General features: G+C 36.4%; 1 protein-coding gene across 3 annotated transcripts; it reads right to left on the reverse strand.

Moving 5' to 3' along the window:
• Nucleotides 1-55: 55 nt before the first annotated feature.
• On the reverse strand, nt 56-16485 carry LOC129265674 (monocarboxylate transporter 12-like). 3 transcript variants are annotated; one of them, XM_064102905.1, is made up of 7 exons: nt 16184-16485; nt 15294-15359; nt 10477-10693; nt 9015-9158; nt 5401-6490; nt 4662-4825; nt 56-4131 (listed from the first exon to the last, which is right to left on the reverse strand). In XM_064102905.1, exons 3-7 carry the CDS (start codon nt 10661-10663, stop codon nt 3968-3970), a joined length of 1749 nt encoding a protein of 582 aa, XP_063958975.1. In that variant the 5' UTR covers nt 10664-10693; nt 15294-15359; nt 16184-16485; the 3' UTR covers nt 56-3967. The 3 variants fall into 3 exon arrangements, with proteins under 3 accessions (XP_063958975.1, XP_063958976.1, XP_063958974.1); XM_064102906.1 differs by having other exon boundaries at nt 57-4131; nt 16117-16303; XM_064102904.1 differs by lacking the exon at nt 16184-16485 and having other exon boundaries at nt 57-4131; nt 10477-10689; nt 15294-15361.
• Nucleotides 16486-19370: the final 2885 nt, after the last annotated feature.

Genomic DNA, 19370 nt, shown 5'->3' on the forward strand with positions numbered 1-19370 from the left:
TTGCTATGGTTATTGTAAGAAGAATGATCCTTATTCAAGATAAAAGTAAAAATTTGATTGTTCAAGAGTTTAATGAACAGCTAATTAAAAAATTACATGTTATATGTATATTTACTGGAATTACATTTTCTTCATCAATTTAGATAATACACTGATGAAACATATCAGCACCACCACTTGTAAACTTCTTTCCCTAATACAAGAACACCAAAATCTTATTTATTGGTTATGTATTATCACTTTATAACACAGATTTTAGGCTACATTAGACCCCAAAACAGAGATATTGGAAACATAGCTGAAAGGTAGAAATAGCAAAAGAGAAAAAGGAAGAGAGAAATAGAAAGTGAGGGAGAGAGAGAAATAGAAAGAGTGAGAGAGAGAGAGGGGGAGGGGAAAAATTATGAATATAAAGATAAAGAGAGAACACATGAATATTGCAAATCAATAATTAATAAGGACAAAACTTATTCTACAAATTTTAAGTGATCCATCCCATCAATTTATTTAAATTGCACCTTTAAATATACATATATTTCTTACAAAATAGATTTTTAGTATAGAAAACTTTGGTATTAATGTAATTTGTGAGTTGTAATTTAATTTGCAAATATATGCACATTTTGGATGCACACATTTGAAAATATCTTTATCATAAAAATTTTTAAAGATGTAAACATGAATGGCACAATGTATTTTTTTTGCTCTTCACAATAATGTAAAAATACCACAGATAGTATAGAAATAACAAGAAAGAAATTATAACTCATATAGCACCAAAATAACTGGTATCAATAAAAAGGGTGAAAGTTGTGCAGCATTCACCGTTGAATGCCATAAAAAAAGCTCAAATTTGCACTCTAAAATCGCAACAACAAAAAATCAATTTTATCTCAAAAGCTTGGATATGTTTTCTTCACCATGACAAATTTCACTATAAATGGCCTTAAATATTTTAATCTAATTCAATATATGCACATTTGGATACACACATTTATAACATCCTTTATTTTGAAACATGTTGAAGATGAAAACATGAATGGCACAATGTTTGTTTTTGTTTGTTTGCTTTTAGACAATAATGTAAAAATACTGTGGCTAGTATGGAAATAAAAAGAAAAATATATTTTAAGCACCAAATAACTGGTATCAATATAAAGGGGGTAAGTTGTGTGGCATTAATCTTTGCATGCAATGAAAATGCTTAATTAAATTGGTTTAAAAATATAAACTCTGAAAGTGCAGAGCTTTTATAATAATTTGAATGTATTGTCTTCACCCTTACAAATTTCACTGCATATGATGACCCTGTAAGAAAATGGTATTCACTGCATTATGAGAGTATGGTTACAATGAATTGTGTAGTAAATGGGGGGTTATCCTGTGTTTAAAAAAGTGGATCAAGGAACAAAATTGTTTTACCCTGGAAATGTCACATTACAATTTTTATATCAAACAATGTATTACCCTATTGGAAATAGACTTTCTTGAACGGCTTCAAATACTAGCTCCGGATATCCTGTATAACCTGTATTAGAGATATATATGTACAGACAACTACATTGGAAATTCCAGAGGATTAATAAATAAAATATAGCATCGTTTTACCCTGGTTTAGAAAGGATACTTTCGGGAACTACCTGTTTTTTAATAACGTATAGCAGTATTTCATATTCTTTTTCACTATACAATATACAGATACCTATATATTTTTTAATCAAAAAATTCTTGCATTCTGTATAGGGATAATTTCAATATCATGGATAAAGGTAATATCCATTTTAGTTTTTAAAAATCATGGTCTGCTCAAGTTGAAAATTAAAATGCAAATAAAAAATATGACAACATACAGCATATTTTTTCTTAAGAAAAGCACAATTCATTGACAATGAAATTCTAGAAACATTAAACACTTGTAATGTATGAATTTAGGATATATGATAAGATTCCATTCTGAAATATATTGATATCTGTCATCAGAAGGGACCCAAACTTAAATTATAGTTTGTAAGTTGTTGAAAGTGTGAGCTAAGTCGGACAAATCAGAAAGTCATGAAATTTGTAAATAAAAAAATATAGTAATCATACCTATGGGGGTTTCTCATTGGTCATTAGGTGATGCCATTACAATATAGGGTATGGGGGAAGGGTGCTTATAGATGAGAAAACCACAAATTCCTCATAATCAAGTACAAATGGGAAAGAAGTTCCTAACACTGGTCACAATTTACTCAGCATAATGCAAATTGGCGATTTACACAGTTGAAGTGATCTCAGATTTCAAACAGCCATTACTTCTTAATTCCTTGTCCGACATCGTTCAAACTTTCACCATTTTGCTATGGGGGATTCAAGGAATAAATGATAGGGTGATTTATGATAAAATCATGATAATTTTATTGCAAAGTAAATTTTTAGGCATTTTGAACTGTCAGGTATTAAGACAAACTCCATGGGGGCTTTTCTCAACAAAAAATAGCAGATAAATACAACCACAAACTTTTTGAAGAAAAAAAGTTGAAAAGATATGCATTCTCCTGAGGGGCAATTTTACGGGCCATTTCTAGACACCAGAATATATTTCCTGTTATTTTGCATCACTGTTAATTTCCCCTAAATGGTACTGATGGTCGTAGGCGGTGGAAGACTTTTTTTTTATTTGAGGTGGGGGGGACGGTCCCCCCTAATTCTTTTTGTTGATAACCTTTTTTTTTTGGCTTGTCAATTTTGTTTCCTATGCCCCCCCTAAATTCAGGTGGACCCCCCTAAAATTTTTGTGGTCCCCCCTAAAATTTTGGTTGATAACCTTTTTTTTTTTTGCTTGTCAAATTTTTTACCTGTGTCCATCCCAAAATTTCAGGTGGACCCCCCCCTAAATTTTTTGGCTTCTGCCGCGAATGCTGATGGTTCAGTCTTCAGTTTATACATAATTTGAACCCCTGAATTCTACAATGGAACATTCTCAAGCTTGCAGGACAACAAAAAGCCATTGAAAATCTCTTGTCAAAATCTGAAAGGGAATAAAAAAAATTCCCCTTTAGAATGAATTCCCCTTACTGAAGTTGTATTTCTAGACTATATTCCCCATATGCTCCAAATTATACATACAAATAAAATGTAAACTAGAAGCCTGTTTTTTTTTTCTAATAGAAATACTGTTAAATAAATATTACTTGTAATTATAATAATACTGCATCTTGTACCAAGGTTACACCCTGCATCTGACTCCATTGTAAGTACCATGCAACAATCCTGGGGGGGGGGGGGGGACAGTGGGGCATGTCCCCCCAGTTTCGGAGAGGACCGTCTTGTCCCTCCCCCCCCCTAGATGGACCCAGAATCTCACAAAATGATCACCGCCAATGCCAAGCAGGGTTTACATGTTTCTCCCTGAGACCTTCAGAAAATAATTACTGATTACCGCTGGTGACAGTGAAGGATTAACTATAATTTTTTTAGGCAATTTCGACATACCTTTTCTTTTCAAGCAAAGCCGAGGAAAGATAGCATGTACATTTATACCTCCAACGAACCCAAGTGGGATTACATGTATTTCCTTTTATATAGGTAACTTTCTAAGTGTAGAAAGAAAGGGAGTATATTTCTGAATAATAAAAAGTTGCATCAGAGGGAAATCAAGTCTCTCCTTTTAGTGCGTCATGTGGTATTTGAGTAAGTGAGTGCCAGTGGAACAAACTTTTCTCCAAGCTAGTTGCAATGCACTTTTACCAAAGACAAGCAGTACAACAGATCTTCATTTTGCGCATATTCCACTAATGATAACTTCTTTTTTTTCTTACTAAATAGACCATAGATATTATTAACCTGTAAGATCAGCAAAACAAAAACACCAACTTGTGTTTGATGAGCAAATCTACAATTTATGTCCATGTGACAGTGGTTTTAACCAATCAGACAGCATCATTTTCAGTATATGGAATACAATAAATATCGAGCACTTCTTTTGTTAAACTGCAGATTCATTTGGTTCCATGCGTGACTTTGCTTGTCGTCTTTCCTTCAGCCGTCTGAGGGGTGGTTCCAATAGTAAGAGCCCGGAGGACACAATGAGAACTGATCCAGCTACGTAGAAAGGTAGGTCGTACGAGTTGCTTGCATCGTATAAGGCACCTACAAGAGAGAAACATAGAGAAACAGAGAGAGAGGGAGGGGGAGAGACAGAAATAGTAGAGAGGGAGAGACACAGAATGAAAGTGGAAAATTTATTACAGAAAACTTTCATCAGTTGGGGATGATCAAATATAGCTGCTATCAAATTTAACAATATCATTTTATATTGTCAAGAGGGGTTTTATAATTCACTGGGAGCTAAATATTTTTACGTATATTTATTTTTTTCTATTATCAATCAAGACATTTAATTTTACTTACATCTGATTTGCACTGAATGAAATAAAAAATCTTCGCCATTGTATGATGTGTTATAGCGCCACCTTTTGACGTTTGCTAGCTAGTTCATTGCCAAAATATTATTTCTCGCCCCTTTTCGGCGCCATGTTGTAAAGACAATGTTTCCTCAATAAATGGTAGGCCCTAATGTAATTATTGCGATCGTTGCTGTCGTGGTGGCAGCGGTGGGATATGAACCCACGCCATCGAAATGACTGGTGCCTCAAACAAAGCAAAAACGACCATCATACCTGCAAAAACAGGGCCAATAAGGTCCCCAGCACCGGTGAAGGCATAGAAGATGCCTATAGCTCTTGCAAAGTACTTCATTCCCACATATCTCTTCAAGACAACAGGGTTGAGGGATTTGAAAAGCCCCGCTGAAATTCCAAATAAAAGGGCAACGAAGACATACCTAAAATAGGATAGAAGGGGTAAAACGATATATTGAACAGAAAGTTAACCACCGGTCAGATTGATGTGTTTGTTTTTTGAGAGAAGGGCCAAGAGAACAAAATATACTTGGTAAATCTAGGAAAGACTCTTTCTCTGACTTTTATATATATTGCATCTGTTTTAATCCCCAGTAAAATAGGGCAAAGAAAAAGATAGGAAAAGGCCCTTGATTTTTTTAATCTTATGAGCAACCACAGGAGCAACTAAGTAGCAACCAGCTTTAAAAATGTGGAAAGGGAACGCCATTTTTGCGCTTGTCCCAGTGACAGATCTAGAGGTGCGAGTTCATGAATATTCTGTAGTGTCCATTGGAAGGGGTGCACATTAATTTGTACTTTCCCCATTAAGCTGTTTTTCCTCGATACATCTCAGCATATCCTACTTCTTTGTCAGTCCTATCATTTGAAAATGTAGAATTTCAAGCCTAATAATTGTTATCAACGCAGTAATCGTAATGAAAGAAGGCTTTATGACAAACTTAGAATTGTCTTTCTAATAGGTGCCTACTGTAAGGCAACATCGGTATAGACTCACCATCCATATGAACTCCAAGCTCTGCTTACAATCATAGTGGCACCAAAGGCAATCACACACAGGACATAGAGATGTTCAGGAGACAGAAGATGGAGATCGACTATCCAACCACTCCCCAACCGTGCGATCAGATTGGCGATACCAAACACAGACAGGAGAAACGATGCAGACTGCTGATCAATGCCATCGTAAACCGCACTCGCCACGAGGTGCGTTAATACCCCTGTGTAGCAAAGCCCAATCGCGATCTGACAAAGGTTAAATAGGCAGAAGCCGACGTTGTTGCAGAAGAGACTGAGGCCGGAGGTACTGAGTCCTCTCTGGACGCGAGACGGACGTCGCTTTGAAGCAACGGTGGTGATTGGCGGATCATTTACTTTTACTTTCACTTCATCACTCTGGTCCATGAGTGCTTCACTCTCGTTCGGGCCCGAGCGGTCACCAGGAGCCTCATCACTTTTACTCAGAACTTCTGGGACACCTTCATTGATTTGCAAAGTGTTAGTCTGATGCTCTTTGGTATCAACCCTTCTCACATCTTGTTCCTTATTAACTTCTTGATCATCCAATACGCTTTCTGCTTCTGGAGTGTCATCAAGGCGGGATATTCGTGTTTCTGAATCATCATGAATCTCAATTTGTTCTTGAACACAGGAGTTCAACTTTGTTTCACAATGATTAACATCCACTGAATGAGTTAAATTTTCATCAGGTAAATGGTCATTAATTTCCTCTAGATTAGTTCTTTTACTTTGGTCTCCATCTTCGCCTTTTAGAGGCTCCAGTTCATGGTTTTTGTTCTCATCACTGACACTCGGCTTTGACTTGGACTGGTTTTCCGTTGTCCTACTTTCCCTTGGTGGGCGGAATACAAGAGCTGCGATGAAGATGTGCAGTTGCATGCCAGATAGAATGAGCATCGCTCCCCGCCATCCGAACTGGTCGATGCATAATTGCAGAAGGGGCGGAAACAACATCATGCCGATGCTTCCGCCAGCCAGTGCTATACCGTTCGCTCGAGAAAAGCCCTTCTTGAAGACATGAGCAATGGCCACTATGGCAGAGTTCCTGACTGCTCCAATGCCCAGACCTTTGACAAAAAAGAAGAAAGTTAAGGATACATTGGTGAAAATAACGTGCACTTTCAAAAGTCACATATTATTATTAAAACTCTTTCCAACGTACAGAAATACACACCCGATACTGTAATATCTACATTTTATGTATGTCAGCCAGGGCAATTTTGATCCTTATTTATCTATTCATCAATATGTTAACTTACAAGGACTACCGTTTTTAATATTCCTTGCTTAACATGTCCTCACTGCTCAGCATATATATATATATATATATAGAGAGAGAGAGAGAGAGAGAGATTTGCATTCATTTAGTCCACATAAAACATGGAAGAAAAACAACGTTTGGGCTTTACAAGGCTTTACAACAGGGGAGTGTTTCATCAACATTTTCATCCGAGTCAGATCTAACAACTTTCCTTGATTTCAATTGGCTGAGAAGCACTGTTTCTATGGTAACTGTCGGGTGAAATCGGGACTTGTCTGATAAAAGGTCTGACAAGTCCTTTCATGAAATGTTCCCCAGAACATGATCGAAGAATACAATGAGTGGAAAAGGTATACATTTTTTTTTTTTTCTTCGAGAATAATTCCTGCCTCCCTCTTCCCATACAGTTTTAGTATAAGCCTAAGGCAGCCTAGTTCTTGATTATAGAACTATAATTTTGGATCAAGCAATATAGGAAGAAACATTGATGATACTCATGATTAAAATCCTATGTGAATGTTATGTGTCTAATTAAATCATACAGGAAATATAACACAACAATTGGTCATTACAAGATACGACGGTTCTCATGAGTCAGGTTGGACTCATTTTATATAGGCCTATTCAGTAATTCAGTGTACCAATAAAGTACTGATAAAGCTGACATAGAAAGGCTTCACCCTAAGAAGACTGGGGGCTGATTCAGCTGATTCAGCCCCCCCTCAAAATTTTTTGCAATAAATCCGATCGCGTTGCTCGCTGACTTTTTACTTTCAAGTCTCGCGCAACTTTTGAGACCAAAATTGTGACCCCCGGGTACGCGGTTCCGAAATTACGCAACATTTCGTAAGTGCATGCAGACCCAAATTGCTCAAAAATGTGAATTTGTGTACAAATCCAATGCAAATAGTGTTTTTAGCCAAAATTTATAAATGTATCATTATTTTCCCTTTTACTGATTAAAATCAATTAATTCCATCAAGTTTATAGTCAAAATAAACTCATCGACAATTTTCATTGAAAAAACAATAAAAAACAAAGTCGAAAAACAAAGAAATACATAAGAAATTTAGAAAACAATAAAATACATAAGAAAATGAAGGTGATGTTGAAATTTTTTTAAGTACATTTGATCAGATCCTTATAAAGAGTCCGTGTACAAGAAAAATAGCATTTTAGCGGCATTATTTAGTAAATTAGAGCAAACTTTTGATTTTATGCATAAATTAGCATAATTAATTAGCATGAGATTTTTTGCAGAATTTGATCTTATAGTTTTCGAGATTATGCCATGGGTAACGCACGTGCCAATTTTCGTCGCAGTCACGCGATCGACGGCCGAGATCATAAGGGGGGGGGGGCTGAATCAGCCCCCCCTCAGTCTTCTTATAAAATAGCCAAGTCTATTTAGGGTAAATCGTCAGAACAACATCTAAGCATTTCTAAGCTTCATCAATCTATTAGAGTGTAAAAGACTATTTGTCCAATGTTATGCTAAAAAAAAAATGGAAACCAGGAATCCTGGCATAATGTATCCTGGGCATATCAACAATTTCCCAAGTGGTCTATTTTTAGTTTTGACAGCTAGCCTAGGTTATCAAACGGTCCAAATGATATCTCGGACGGAACGGACTGGCTTTCAATCACTTCCTACATGGAATCCAGATACTCCAGTTCTGGGGCCGGAGCATTTCATGAAAGAATTTACTGGACATTGTATAAAATGCAACATTTATATAACGCTTAATACAAATGTTTCTAAACGGACCTTGTGGTTCGAAGTTCAGAGACTTATCCACTGAGCCACAACACCTCTATCTGACAAGTCCTATTTTATCCAATGGTAAGCATGGTAATAGTGCTTCTCAGTGAACCTAAACTAGAAGAAAGCTGTTATGATCTAACAACTTGTAGGACAAAAGTGTTGATGAAATGCCTTCACAGTTTTCATACGACCCAAATATTTCCCACTTGCCTCGGACAATTAGCATGTCTTCTCTAGGCCTAAATGTACCCTTTTTCAAGGTTTCCACCATTATAAAGCCTAATCGCTCACAATGGCAGTCTCCCACATTTTTTAAAACTGTCACTGTGTTTAATGATTTATACATTTTGTTTATATTATTGATCCAATGCTTATACTACAACTATATTATTAATTTGATATACATTACATTTGTACAAATTACCTTGTAAACTTACATCTTACATGCATTGAATGCATAAATAAAAGCAATTTACCAATCAATCAATCAATCAGTCAATCAATCTCCTTAGGGCAATGAAATTTATGCATTACTACTTTAAAGTAAATCTAGAAGGTTTCCCACCTGTCAAGAATCCCATGGTAATACAAAGAACAATGGGGTTTGGGGCGAAGACACTTGTAAGTGTCCCAGCAACAAAGGCAACACCTCCATACAGACTACCGTAGTGGCATCCATATCTGGTAATCACGATGCCGGATGGAATCCCTGTTGAGGAAAGCAAAGTCACAGGACCACAATATAAACACAATTAGGAACTTTTTAGCAAGGGATGTAACTCAATTTTATTAATTTTATTTATCAGGTATATTAACCACTGTAAGGTGTGATACGTCAGTCACTATACTAGTATAACCTAATGATCATTATTCAAATTCTGCATCGGTGTGGAAACCAGTGGCGGATCCAAGGGGGGGGGGGGCACAGCCGGCCAGTGCCCCCCCCCTTTGAGAGGCACAATTAAAATTTGTAATGTAAAAATGCGTTAAAAAAGAAGAGTGCCCCCCCCCCCCTTTGAAAGTGAAGACGTTTTTTTTGCTTGTCAATTTTTTCCTTGGGAAAATGTGCCCCCCCCCCCTTTGGAAAATCCTGGATCCGCCCCTGGCGGAAACGATTAATGACCTCAATTAAGATGACAATATTGGTTGGTCACCAGTGCTACTCAAACTCTCATAAATTACGAATGAACATATCTTCACCAGACTTCTTAGCCCATCAGAACTACTCAAATTCCAATGAATTACGAATGAACGTAATATATCTTATCAGACTTATTTGCCCACCAGAACTACTCAAATTCTAATGAATCACAAATGAACGTATACAATATCTTCTCCTGACTCATTCGCCAAACCTTAAATAATGAATTAAAGCCAAAAGGAATAATCTTTGAATTGTTATCTCTTTGTGAATACATTTCATGTTTTATAAGTTCATATAACTAAGACAAGTCCTGCAGATGTCTTTCAATTGTCTTTCAGAGATCTTTTATTCAACAAGTGATCTTTCAGAATTCTTTCCATGGACTCTCCCTGGTCTTACAATGATCTCTCATGAGTCTTACAGTGATCTCTGCAAAAATCTTGAGAGACTGTCAAAAGATCATGGAAAGACTAGTAAGAACTTTGAAAGTTCATAGAAAGACATCTGAAAGACCACCAAAAGACCATTTTCCTGAAAGACTGTTTTGAATCGTTTCAAAAAGTTTTAGGACTCATGAGGAACTCAAAGACTATTGAAAGATCCATCCGGAATCATGAAAGACCTCGAAGATCTTTGAAAGTTGATTGAAAGACCTTTGAAAGATCAAGCAAATTTCATGGTCTTACAGCAGTCTTTCAGAAGTCTTGCTCTCTACGGAATGGGGGTATAAGTCTCACTCCAACGAAACTGACTCCAATCCACCCAGTGATAATAACAACGTTATGGCTTTGATCGGTCTGGAGTCTTCTTCGTTGGTATGTCTGTAGCATCATAGAGATAGTGAGATCGGGGCAATACTGACAAATCGTCACATATTTCTCACCTGAAAGAAGTCCCGATGCTGCCAACACCGTCACGATCAAGCTGACCTGAGTCGAGGAAGTGTCGTAGTACTCCCGCCATTCTACCAGAAACACACCAAGACAACGGTAGGTTCCCCCGAAGATCACCATGCTCATGTGAGCACACAGGAGAACTAACAAACGGCGGGCTTTGTGCTCCCCCTCCATCTATCGTCGAGGTTTCTTGGCAATGTCTTGCTGATAATAGTAAAAGTTTGCAGAAATGTATTTACTTTTGAAGAATACAGAGAATATCATAATGAACAAACGTCGTATTTTGTGAAATCCTGCAATCTCTTAACACGATTTCTTGTCAATGGTTTTCTGATTTTTTTAAAGTTTACAGAATTGTTTGCTCGGAGGAATACAATAATGTGAGAAAAAGGTCGTTTTTGTGCTTTCCCGCCGTCGCTCAACTTGGTTCACTCGTAATGTCTTTCTGCTATTGGTAATTAAACGTTTACAGATATATTTATTTTGAAGAATACAGGGAATATGAGAATAAAGAAACGTCGTGCCTCGTGCTCCCATGTTCAAAAAGTTAACAGAGATGCCTATTTTTAAGAATATAAAGAGTAAGAACAAACAATTAATAATAATAATAATAATAATAATAATTAGACTTATATCGCGCCAAATCCACTCTGTAGAGTGTTCAAGGCGCTTTTTAGGAAATTATAAAATAAATTAAGAAGAATTGAACAGAAATGTTTTGAGGTAATGTTTAAAAGTTTCAGAAGTCAAGCATTGTTTGATGTTTTGAGGGAGGCTATTCCATAGCTTAGAGGATGAGTAAACAAATGATCTTTCACCCCAGGTTTTGGAAATTTTGGGGGTAACAAGAGAATTGGAAAAGGAGGAACGTAAGGATCTTGAAGGGGTATAACTTTTAAACAATTAAAGGTCTACTTTGTGCTTTACCTATATCTCTCAAAAAGATTCATTGTCACTGTTTTTTCTGAAAATGTTAAAATCAACAGAATTATTTGCTCTGATCGAATATTAAGAACACGAGAACAAGCAGCTAGACGTTGTACTTTTTGCCTTTCTCTACATCTCTAGACTAGGATCCCTGTTCATATTTTTAAAATTTGCATAAATATTTCATTTGAAGAATGAAAAGAAGATCTTAACAAACGTTTTGTACTTTGTGCTTCAGCTCCATCTTTAAAGTGCGGTCAGTTCTTTAATAAAGTCTTTCTGATCATGGTTTAATTGCAGGAATATTTTCTTTGAAGAATACAGAGGATATGAAAACAACGAAACGTCGCATTTTGTGCTTTCCCGCCATCGGCCCATCGCCCAGGTTCCTTATGTTAATGTCTTTCTGATCATGTTTAATGTTTACTAAAGAAATATTAGTGTAAAAAAATATGAGAACAGACGTCGTACTTTGCTTTTACTCTGACTCTCAACAAAAGTCCTAGTTAATGTCTTTCTAATCATGCTAAAACATTACAGAAATGTTTACTTTGAAAAATACAATGATATATGAGAACAAACGCTGTACTTTGTGCTTTCCTTCCAGGCCCAGTAACCGGAGGGAGGTGGTGCCAACCCCGCCGCTTGCCAATAGAAAAAAAAAATCCTGTTTTTAAGTCAATATGCACAATTTATTCTGCACGCGATTCGATTTTCATTATTTTGTTATAGCGAGAAAATCAATTATGTATCCTAATAAATGATTACCAAAAGTGCAGAATATTGAAGAAATGTTCAGCTCAGGCCACGCGCTCGAATCATTATTTTGATTATTTGAGATATGTATCCCATTCCTGAATTCCAACTAACAATCTTTGAAATATCCACTTATCAGGACTGTAGGCATATCAATTATTTTCAGCGGGGGGGCATTCGTATTAATTGTTTAGTTTGACATTTGTCCTATTCATAATTTCAAATGGTGCTTAGAATGTCCCGTTGTTAAAACTAAATTTCCCGCCAAAATTAAGCTCGCGCATCTCGCTTACATCATACAGTAACAAAAAATGTCCTCTTCATAATGGTCCTATAAAGTCATGTTTGAAAGCGTTTAACACGATCAAATCGATCTTCACGCTCACACTAATTCGTTTCTTTATTTAAAAGCGTGCTAACTAAAATGTCAAATTTTAGATTGGAATATCAAAAATTTTCAGCTCGCGCTTTGCGCTCGAATAATTTCTCTAGCAATTAGACTCTCATCCTTTTCATGATTCCAAAACGTGAATATAATATCCCGCTTTTAGGAACCTAGCAAAGGCTCGCGCTTCGGATTTGCAATAATTGTTTAGTGAACGTGTACACTATCTTTCAGAGGCGTCGATCCGGCTGGGGGGGGGGGGGGAGCGATCGCCCCACCAATGAAAATATTGGGGTGGCAAGCGTGTCGCTTTGCCCCCTAATAATTCCGTGAGTGCAAACATAAAATAAAACTGTAATGTTACACAGAAATCAGCAAATTAACCGAACACAATATAACATTTACTTTTTCATCTATAGTACAGAACAAAAATATGATTTCTCCGCGCGGGAAATGATATACATTTACGCAGAAATCTCATTGAATATCATAGGCATGGAATTCTTTCTGCCAATAAATAAACAAGAAAATGGCAAACCCCTTTTTTATAGGCGGATCCAGGTGAGTTATGTACATCTCTAAATTCATTCTAACAAACTACTTTAAAAAACCCTTTCCATGACAAATTTCCAAAACTCATTCCATGAAAAATTTCGGCTCGAGATTTGCGCTCGCATCGATTGTTATAAATAAACATTAACCCATGCATCCTATTCATAGTGCTTAAAATGTCAATTTTCCAGGCGTTAATAGGCCTATCAACAAATTTGACTCTCTCATTAAGCTTATTAGATTAATAAATAAGATAATATTATATCCACGAATTCCTAATTATCAAATTGTCCCTTTTTTCAGATTGGAATATCGACAAGTTTCATCTCGAGCATATTATGAAGATATTATGTCTTTAAAATACCCCGGTCCCAAATAAAAATAACAATATATCAGCTCGCGCCTGCACCATTTATTCATTGCGATCCATATTCACTTCACAATTTCCTTCACAGTGATTGAAATAGTGCATAAATTGACTCTTCTTCAGATCGGAATATCATATTTTTTTCATTATAAAAGAAATGTATTTAGAATGCCCAGAATCCAGTTCGCATTATTAATGTAGGAAGATACCCAATTACCCATCCTTTTCATGATTTCCAAAACATTAATAGAGTGTCCCATTTTTAGGTCTGTCAATTTTTTCCCGCTCGCATTAATTATTTAGTTATATACCTATCTTGTTCATGATTATATACAAAAAAGTGCCTAGAATTTCAATTTGTTAGGTAGGAATAACAAAAAATTTCTGCTCGCGCTTCGCGCTCGCATTATTTGATTGTTGAATTATGTTTTGTCTTTATGGCAAAGTACCTTTCGTCGCCCCTGCTATCTTTATTAAAAACGTCCCTAAACTGTAATTTTTTTCAGATCGATGTAACAAAACTTCTGCTCGCGCTTGCATTATTTTGCTTGGTGAGATGTGTATCTTCCCCATGAGTCACTGGCTCACTGCAAATAGTCCTTTTTCCTGTTTTCATGTCAGTATATTTAATATTTCAGCTCGGACTTCGCGCTCCTTTAATAATATTGTTTACTTAGATACGCATCTTCATCCAAAAATGCTCTGAGAGTTAACTTTTCAGGTCTGAATACCAACTATCAAAAAGTTTGAGCTCGCCCTCGCATTATTTTTTTTTTAAGCAGCCGATATGGGGATCACAACGTAGGTGAATTTTCTTCCCCATACACTCCCCGTATTGGCGAAAGCTGGATCTATATACCCCGGGACGTAACATAACTGATCATTAACTAGAAGGCTCATAATCTATAACTCGGAACCCCCTAATAGAAAATCCTGGAAACGGGCCTGCCTTTCATCTCTGAATTACATTCCTTGGCAACGTCTTCCTGATCAGATTACAAATTTAACGAAATATTTCTTAGAATAATATAAGGAATCAAGATATGGGAACAAACAACGTCGTATTTTGTACTTTGTACTCTAAATTAGAATCCCTGTTAATGTCTTTATATTTTAAATGTCACGTTGATGAATTACAGAAATAATTAAGGATAAGAGAGAACAAACGTACTTTGTGCTTTGCCTCTATCGGTCATAGCCCAAATGAGCTTCTTGTTTTCTTTTTGATGATATTAATATTTGTTTCTTTGTTTCATCATAATGGGAATTAACATGAACATTTTTATATTTCTGCACGGTCTGAGTAAGTTTTAGGAACCAATAATCTGTACTCTAAGAACGGCATCTTCTGTTTGGTTTGCTGAAAATAATCGCAGTCGTGCCAAAATGAACATATATGAAGAATGATTTTGATAACTATTTAAGATTTAAACGATACCGTGCAGGTCAGTTTTAACCAGCATGATGCACAAACATTGTACTAGTTGATAGTTTTGCTTTCATTACTTTGTATATGAACTGAATTATCTTGACTCCTTGATTCATCATGCGCGTATATAAGTTGGAGCCGTGGCAAATAAATAATCAAACAACAACAAAGAGGTCACCGAGACCAAAATACACTTGCATGAAGTAATATCTGGTTATAATTAAACCAACACACATAGTGTCAAAAACTGATAAATTAATTAAAAATTAGAAAAATAATGAAATAATATTAAGAGAGAGATAGAGATAGAAATTCTTTCGTCCGAATTCATCACTCCTATTTTCTCAAATAATGCACAAAATCATAATTTGAGTTTCTCAATTCTTACCTGATAATTTTGTTTCTGTGATGAAAAATGTGATGGGGACGTTACCTCTGAATCCTCGTTCCCGAACTGTAACAAAATTAAACGTTTCATGAAATTGTCCACGGTCATGCGACATTACCTCTATTACATCGTGGCAAAAATACTTCAGGACATATACATTGGAAATGCTTGTAATATCAAAAGTAGCAGATAAAAAAATACAAACATGTGGAGCCTTGATTTGTTGAAATATAATGTAAGAAACTGCCAAATGGATCAATTCCCGCCAGGCATATAATTTCAAGGAACAGCAGTATGGTTCGCAGAGTGTAATGCTTTATCGATGTTGCGTAATATATCGGATATTATTTTCCAGAGGGAGAATGCACTGTACGTATGGTGTGACTAGACTTTGTACTGTACGTTCCTACCACTCATCCTACTGCTCGCATCCCGGCATCTATCCATGGTTTAAAGGTAAAGATCACGAAATATGATCGTTAAGAACCGGTTGTTATTGGTGCAATTATAGTTATCAAAATAGTATAGCAGAATTCACTCAAAAACATATCACATACACTCGGAGTTGGAAGCCTATCTATAAGGAACATTGTAGTTACATCATACCCGGGCTGCCGGGCATCATACTGCCCTAGCTGGGTGAATGTCAAATAGATAGCCCAGCATATGTATGCCATGCCCCGTGCTATGCCTACGTGAATAAATATAATAGACAGATATGCCAGTAGAATCATGAGAACAGATATAACCCAGCATATACACAAGTTACGTATATTATAGGCCCATTATAGGCCTACATGAATATATAGACAGGTAGATCTACCTCTCCCGAGCCCCTGTAAACAAATATTACTCGGTCGGTCACTTGAACCAGTAATAAGAGCACTCACGAACAAATGGACAATATCGTCTGCGTTGTACTGTCCACTCTATCCTATGCATGGAAGCGGTATATTATATTCCCTCTTCGTACGCCATCCGATGTACTCACTGATTGGTCGGCGTACAATAAACAGATCTCAGTGGATGGAGTGAACAGATCAACATAACTCCTTGAGCGAACCATGGAGCAAGCTCCATTAGCGAACAATGGAGGAGAGAATAAATAATGGAATTACGCCATCTGTAGGCGACAAAAGCTCGGGTGGTCATGATCAGCGCTGTGGCGTGCGCGTGCAATCTAAGCTCGTGTGGGGGAATTTACAAATTGATGCAGAGGTCCCGGGGGGGCACTCGACCAAAAAAGTGGTAGGGGTGTGCCGCGGGAGAGGCAAAAAACGGGGGCCTGAAGCGGGCTTATTGTAAAAAGGAGGGTCCTCGGAACGGGCTTCGGAACTACAAATGTTTGTGAAAACGGGGGTCCTCGGAACGGATCTCCGTATCTCTGTGAGTGCGTATGCATCCATACGGAACGGGCAATTGTGCATGACGCAGCTAGCGCGGCCTCCGCCGGGTGCGCTCGCGCTTAGGCGATGGTCGAAAAGCGCTCTACGGCCGCTTTTCACCAAAATTGTAGCAGATCAATGCGACCGGAACGGCGTAACGAAAAATATGCGAAGCTTTGGAGCGGATTTCTTTCTTCTTTTTTCTCGATAAGAAGGAAATGCTATGCCTTGGAGCGGCTTTCTTTGTTGTTTTTCTCTATAAGACAAAAATGCTATGCCTTGGAACGGAAATTTGAGTGTAAAAATGGGGGTCCCCTCCGCGGCACATACCCACTATGCATTGTATACTGAGTGCCCCCCCCCCCGGGGCAGAGGTTCGAGCCCTGGTCACGTCTTTCGGATGGTAACGTTAAAGGTCGGTTCCAGACACAAAAGATTATATCTAATTTATACACGTTTGACAAAACACGCATGGATGTTGGTGACATGGGGAAATTATATCCATGGTCTTCTTATAACGCCCGTTCTCGTGCTCTCTCAGAAAAAGAAAAAAGAGAGAGGCTCTCCAGGCTCTTTTTTTTCTTTTTCGTTACCATTGGCGATTCGAAGACTTAAATATTGTTATTGTTAAAATACAAGGACAAAGATTGATAACATATTATAATTGTGATAGATTTTTGACAAAGTGATACGACGGATAATTTCTTTGATCAACCGGAACATCACAGTTCTTGGTATAGAGTTATAATTGTTCCACCATTATTACTGACATCGTATTTTTGTGTCAGATCCATCTCCTTATGCTGGATTAATGAACACCATATAAATTCTTTTTTTTAATACTATGTGGAAGAATAATCCAGATAAATTAGATGGGAAACACGTTGTAGGTGCACATGAACAAGGGAGCCCGAAAGTGCCAGACATTGAATTTTTCAATATGTCATTGAATGGACTTCATGACTATTACTCCTGAGCCATTTGCTCCTACCCAAAGTCACACATTTAACCAAACATATTAAAACGTAAATTCATAATGTTCGTCGAGCTTTCAATTATCATAAATGTGACATAGTTATCATGCTTATGAAACATAATATCAGATATTCCATAAATAGCGAGTGTGTGATTTCATCGACTTTGTCATTTGAACATCATTTATGTTGTGCATAACCCCGGTTATAACCATGAAAAATGTTTTAGAAAGATTAAGTAACCTCGAGGTGTCATGAATTCCAAAAAAAAATCCCATCCGATTTTAATGAAAATATTCAATGCCTGCTTGTTTGACTTTTTTTCGCAGTTTATTCAAATCAATTTCTTGTTGGTATGAAATAGACCTTTAAAAGCCGAGCCTCCTTTCTCAAATTCGATACAAACAATAAGTTACACTTACAGTCATAATCTATACCGGAGAATAACATAGCATCACACAAGGATTTAATATTTGTATGACTTTGATCAAAATTTACACTGGTTGACATTTCATTATTTTTTCAATTTAACGCTACTTCGCCAGTATGTTGCAAATCAGGTTGAAAAATACCAACATGTAAAACTGGTGTGGTATAGCTTGGTAAAAATATAGACATGTAGGTTGGTCATTTTATGCAAGTGACCTTAGAGGCTTTCAACATAATTAAATATGAATAGCACTTTTTAACACTGACGCGCGTATGACATTTTTTATTTAGACATCATTTATGTTTCTGTATTTCGTTTTTATATAATGTAGCACCTCGATTCATCAGAAAGTGTGCATATTACTGTTATTATTATTGTCGTTATAATAAATAAAATCATAATCATAATAGTAATAATTACTATTATCATAACTTTTTGTCATTAAAATAATAATAACATTATCATTATTACTATTATTATTATTATTACTATAATGATAATAAGTGATGATACTACTTTTGTCATTATTATTATTATTGTTATTATGATAATGACAATAATAATAATAGGCTTTCAAGTTGGTTACGATTTGCATACATTCTGACATTTCGCACGTCCATACATCACAAACCCCCTTTTTTAGGAAGCATTACAGATGGCTTTATTTTTTTAAATTTTATTCAATTCGATGTGATTTATTTGTCAAGTCTACCCATAAAAGGGTAAAAATTCATGTGCATGCTAGCATAACGATCCACCTTAACTTTTATTCTTCATACATTCCCACCTGCAGCTCCGAGTAATAATAATAATAATAATACATATGATTTATATAGAGTAGAATGCATAACGCTTCGTTTACACTACTGCTTCTAAAGTATGTGAGTGACTTTTTGAAAGGTACTCTCTCATAAAGGCGTGTCTGATGATCTTTTTTTTTGGGGGGGGGGCAGTAGGATATCCGTGCCACTTTTGAACCAATATTGCTCAAAATGTACGTTTGGAATTTCCAATGTTTACATCAGTGTAATGTAGTTATTACCATTCTGTCTGTAAAACAACATGCATTTATTGATAAGCGAAAAAAGAAACATTTCTGAATATTAATTATTGAAGACAATTCTTGTAAAAAGCAATACTGTATTAGAGTATTAGAAAAATGAACTTTATCCGTTGACCCCCTTTTGTATTTCTTGTTTACGTGCAGGGGCCTGACTTGACAGACTGAATATCATACACCAACGCAAGATGATTATGGCAACCAATGTATTTAGATTAAAACATAAAT

Source organism: Lytechinus pictus, chromosome 7, assembly GCF_037042905.1.
Source record: "Lytechinus pictus isolate F3 Inbred chromosome 7, Lp3.0, whole genome shotgun sequence".
In the NCBI taxonomy this organism is placed as follows: domain Eukaryota; kingdom Metazoa; phylum Echinodermata; class Echinoidea; order Temnopleuroida; family Toxopneustidae; genus Lytechinus; species Lytechinus pictus.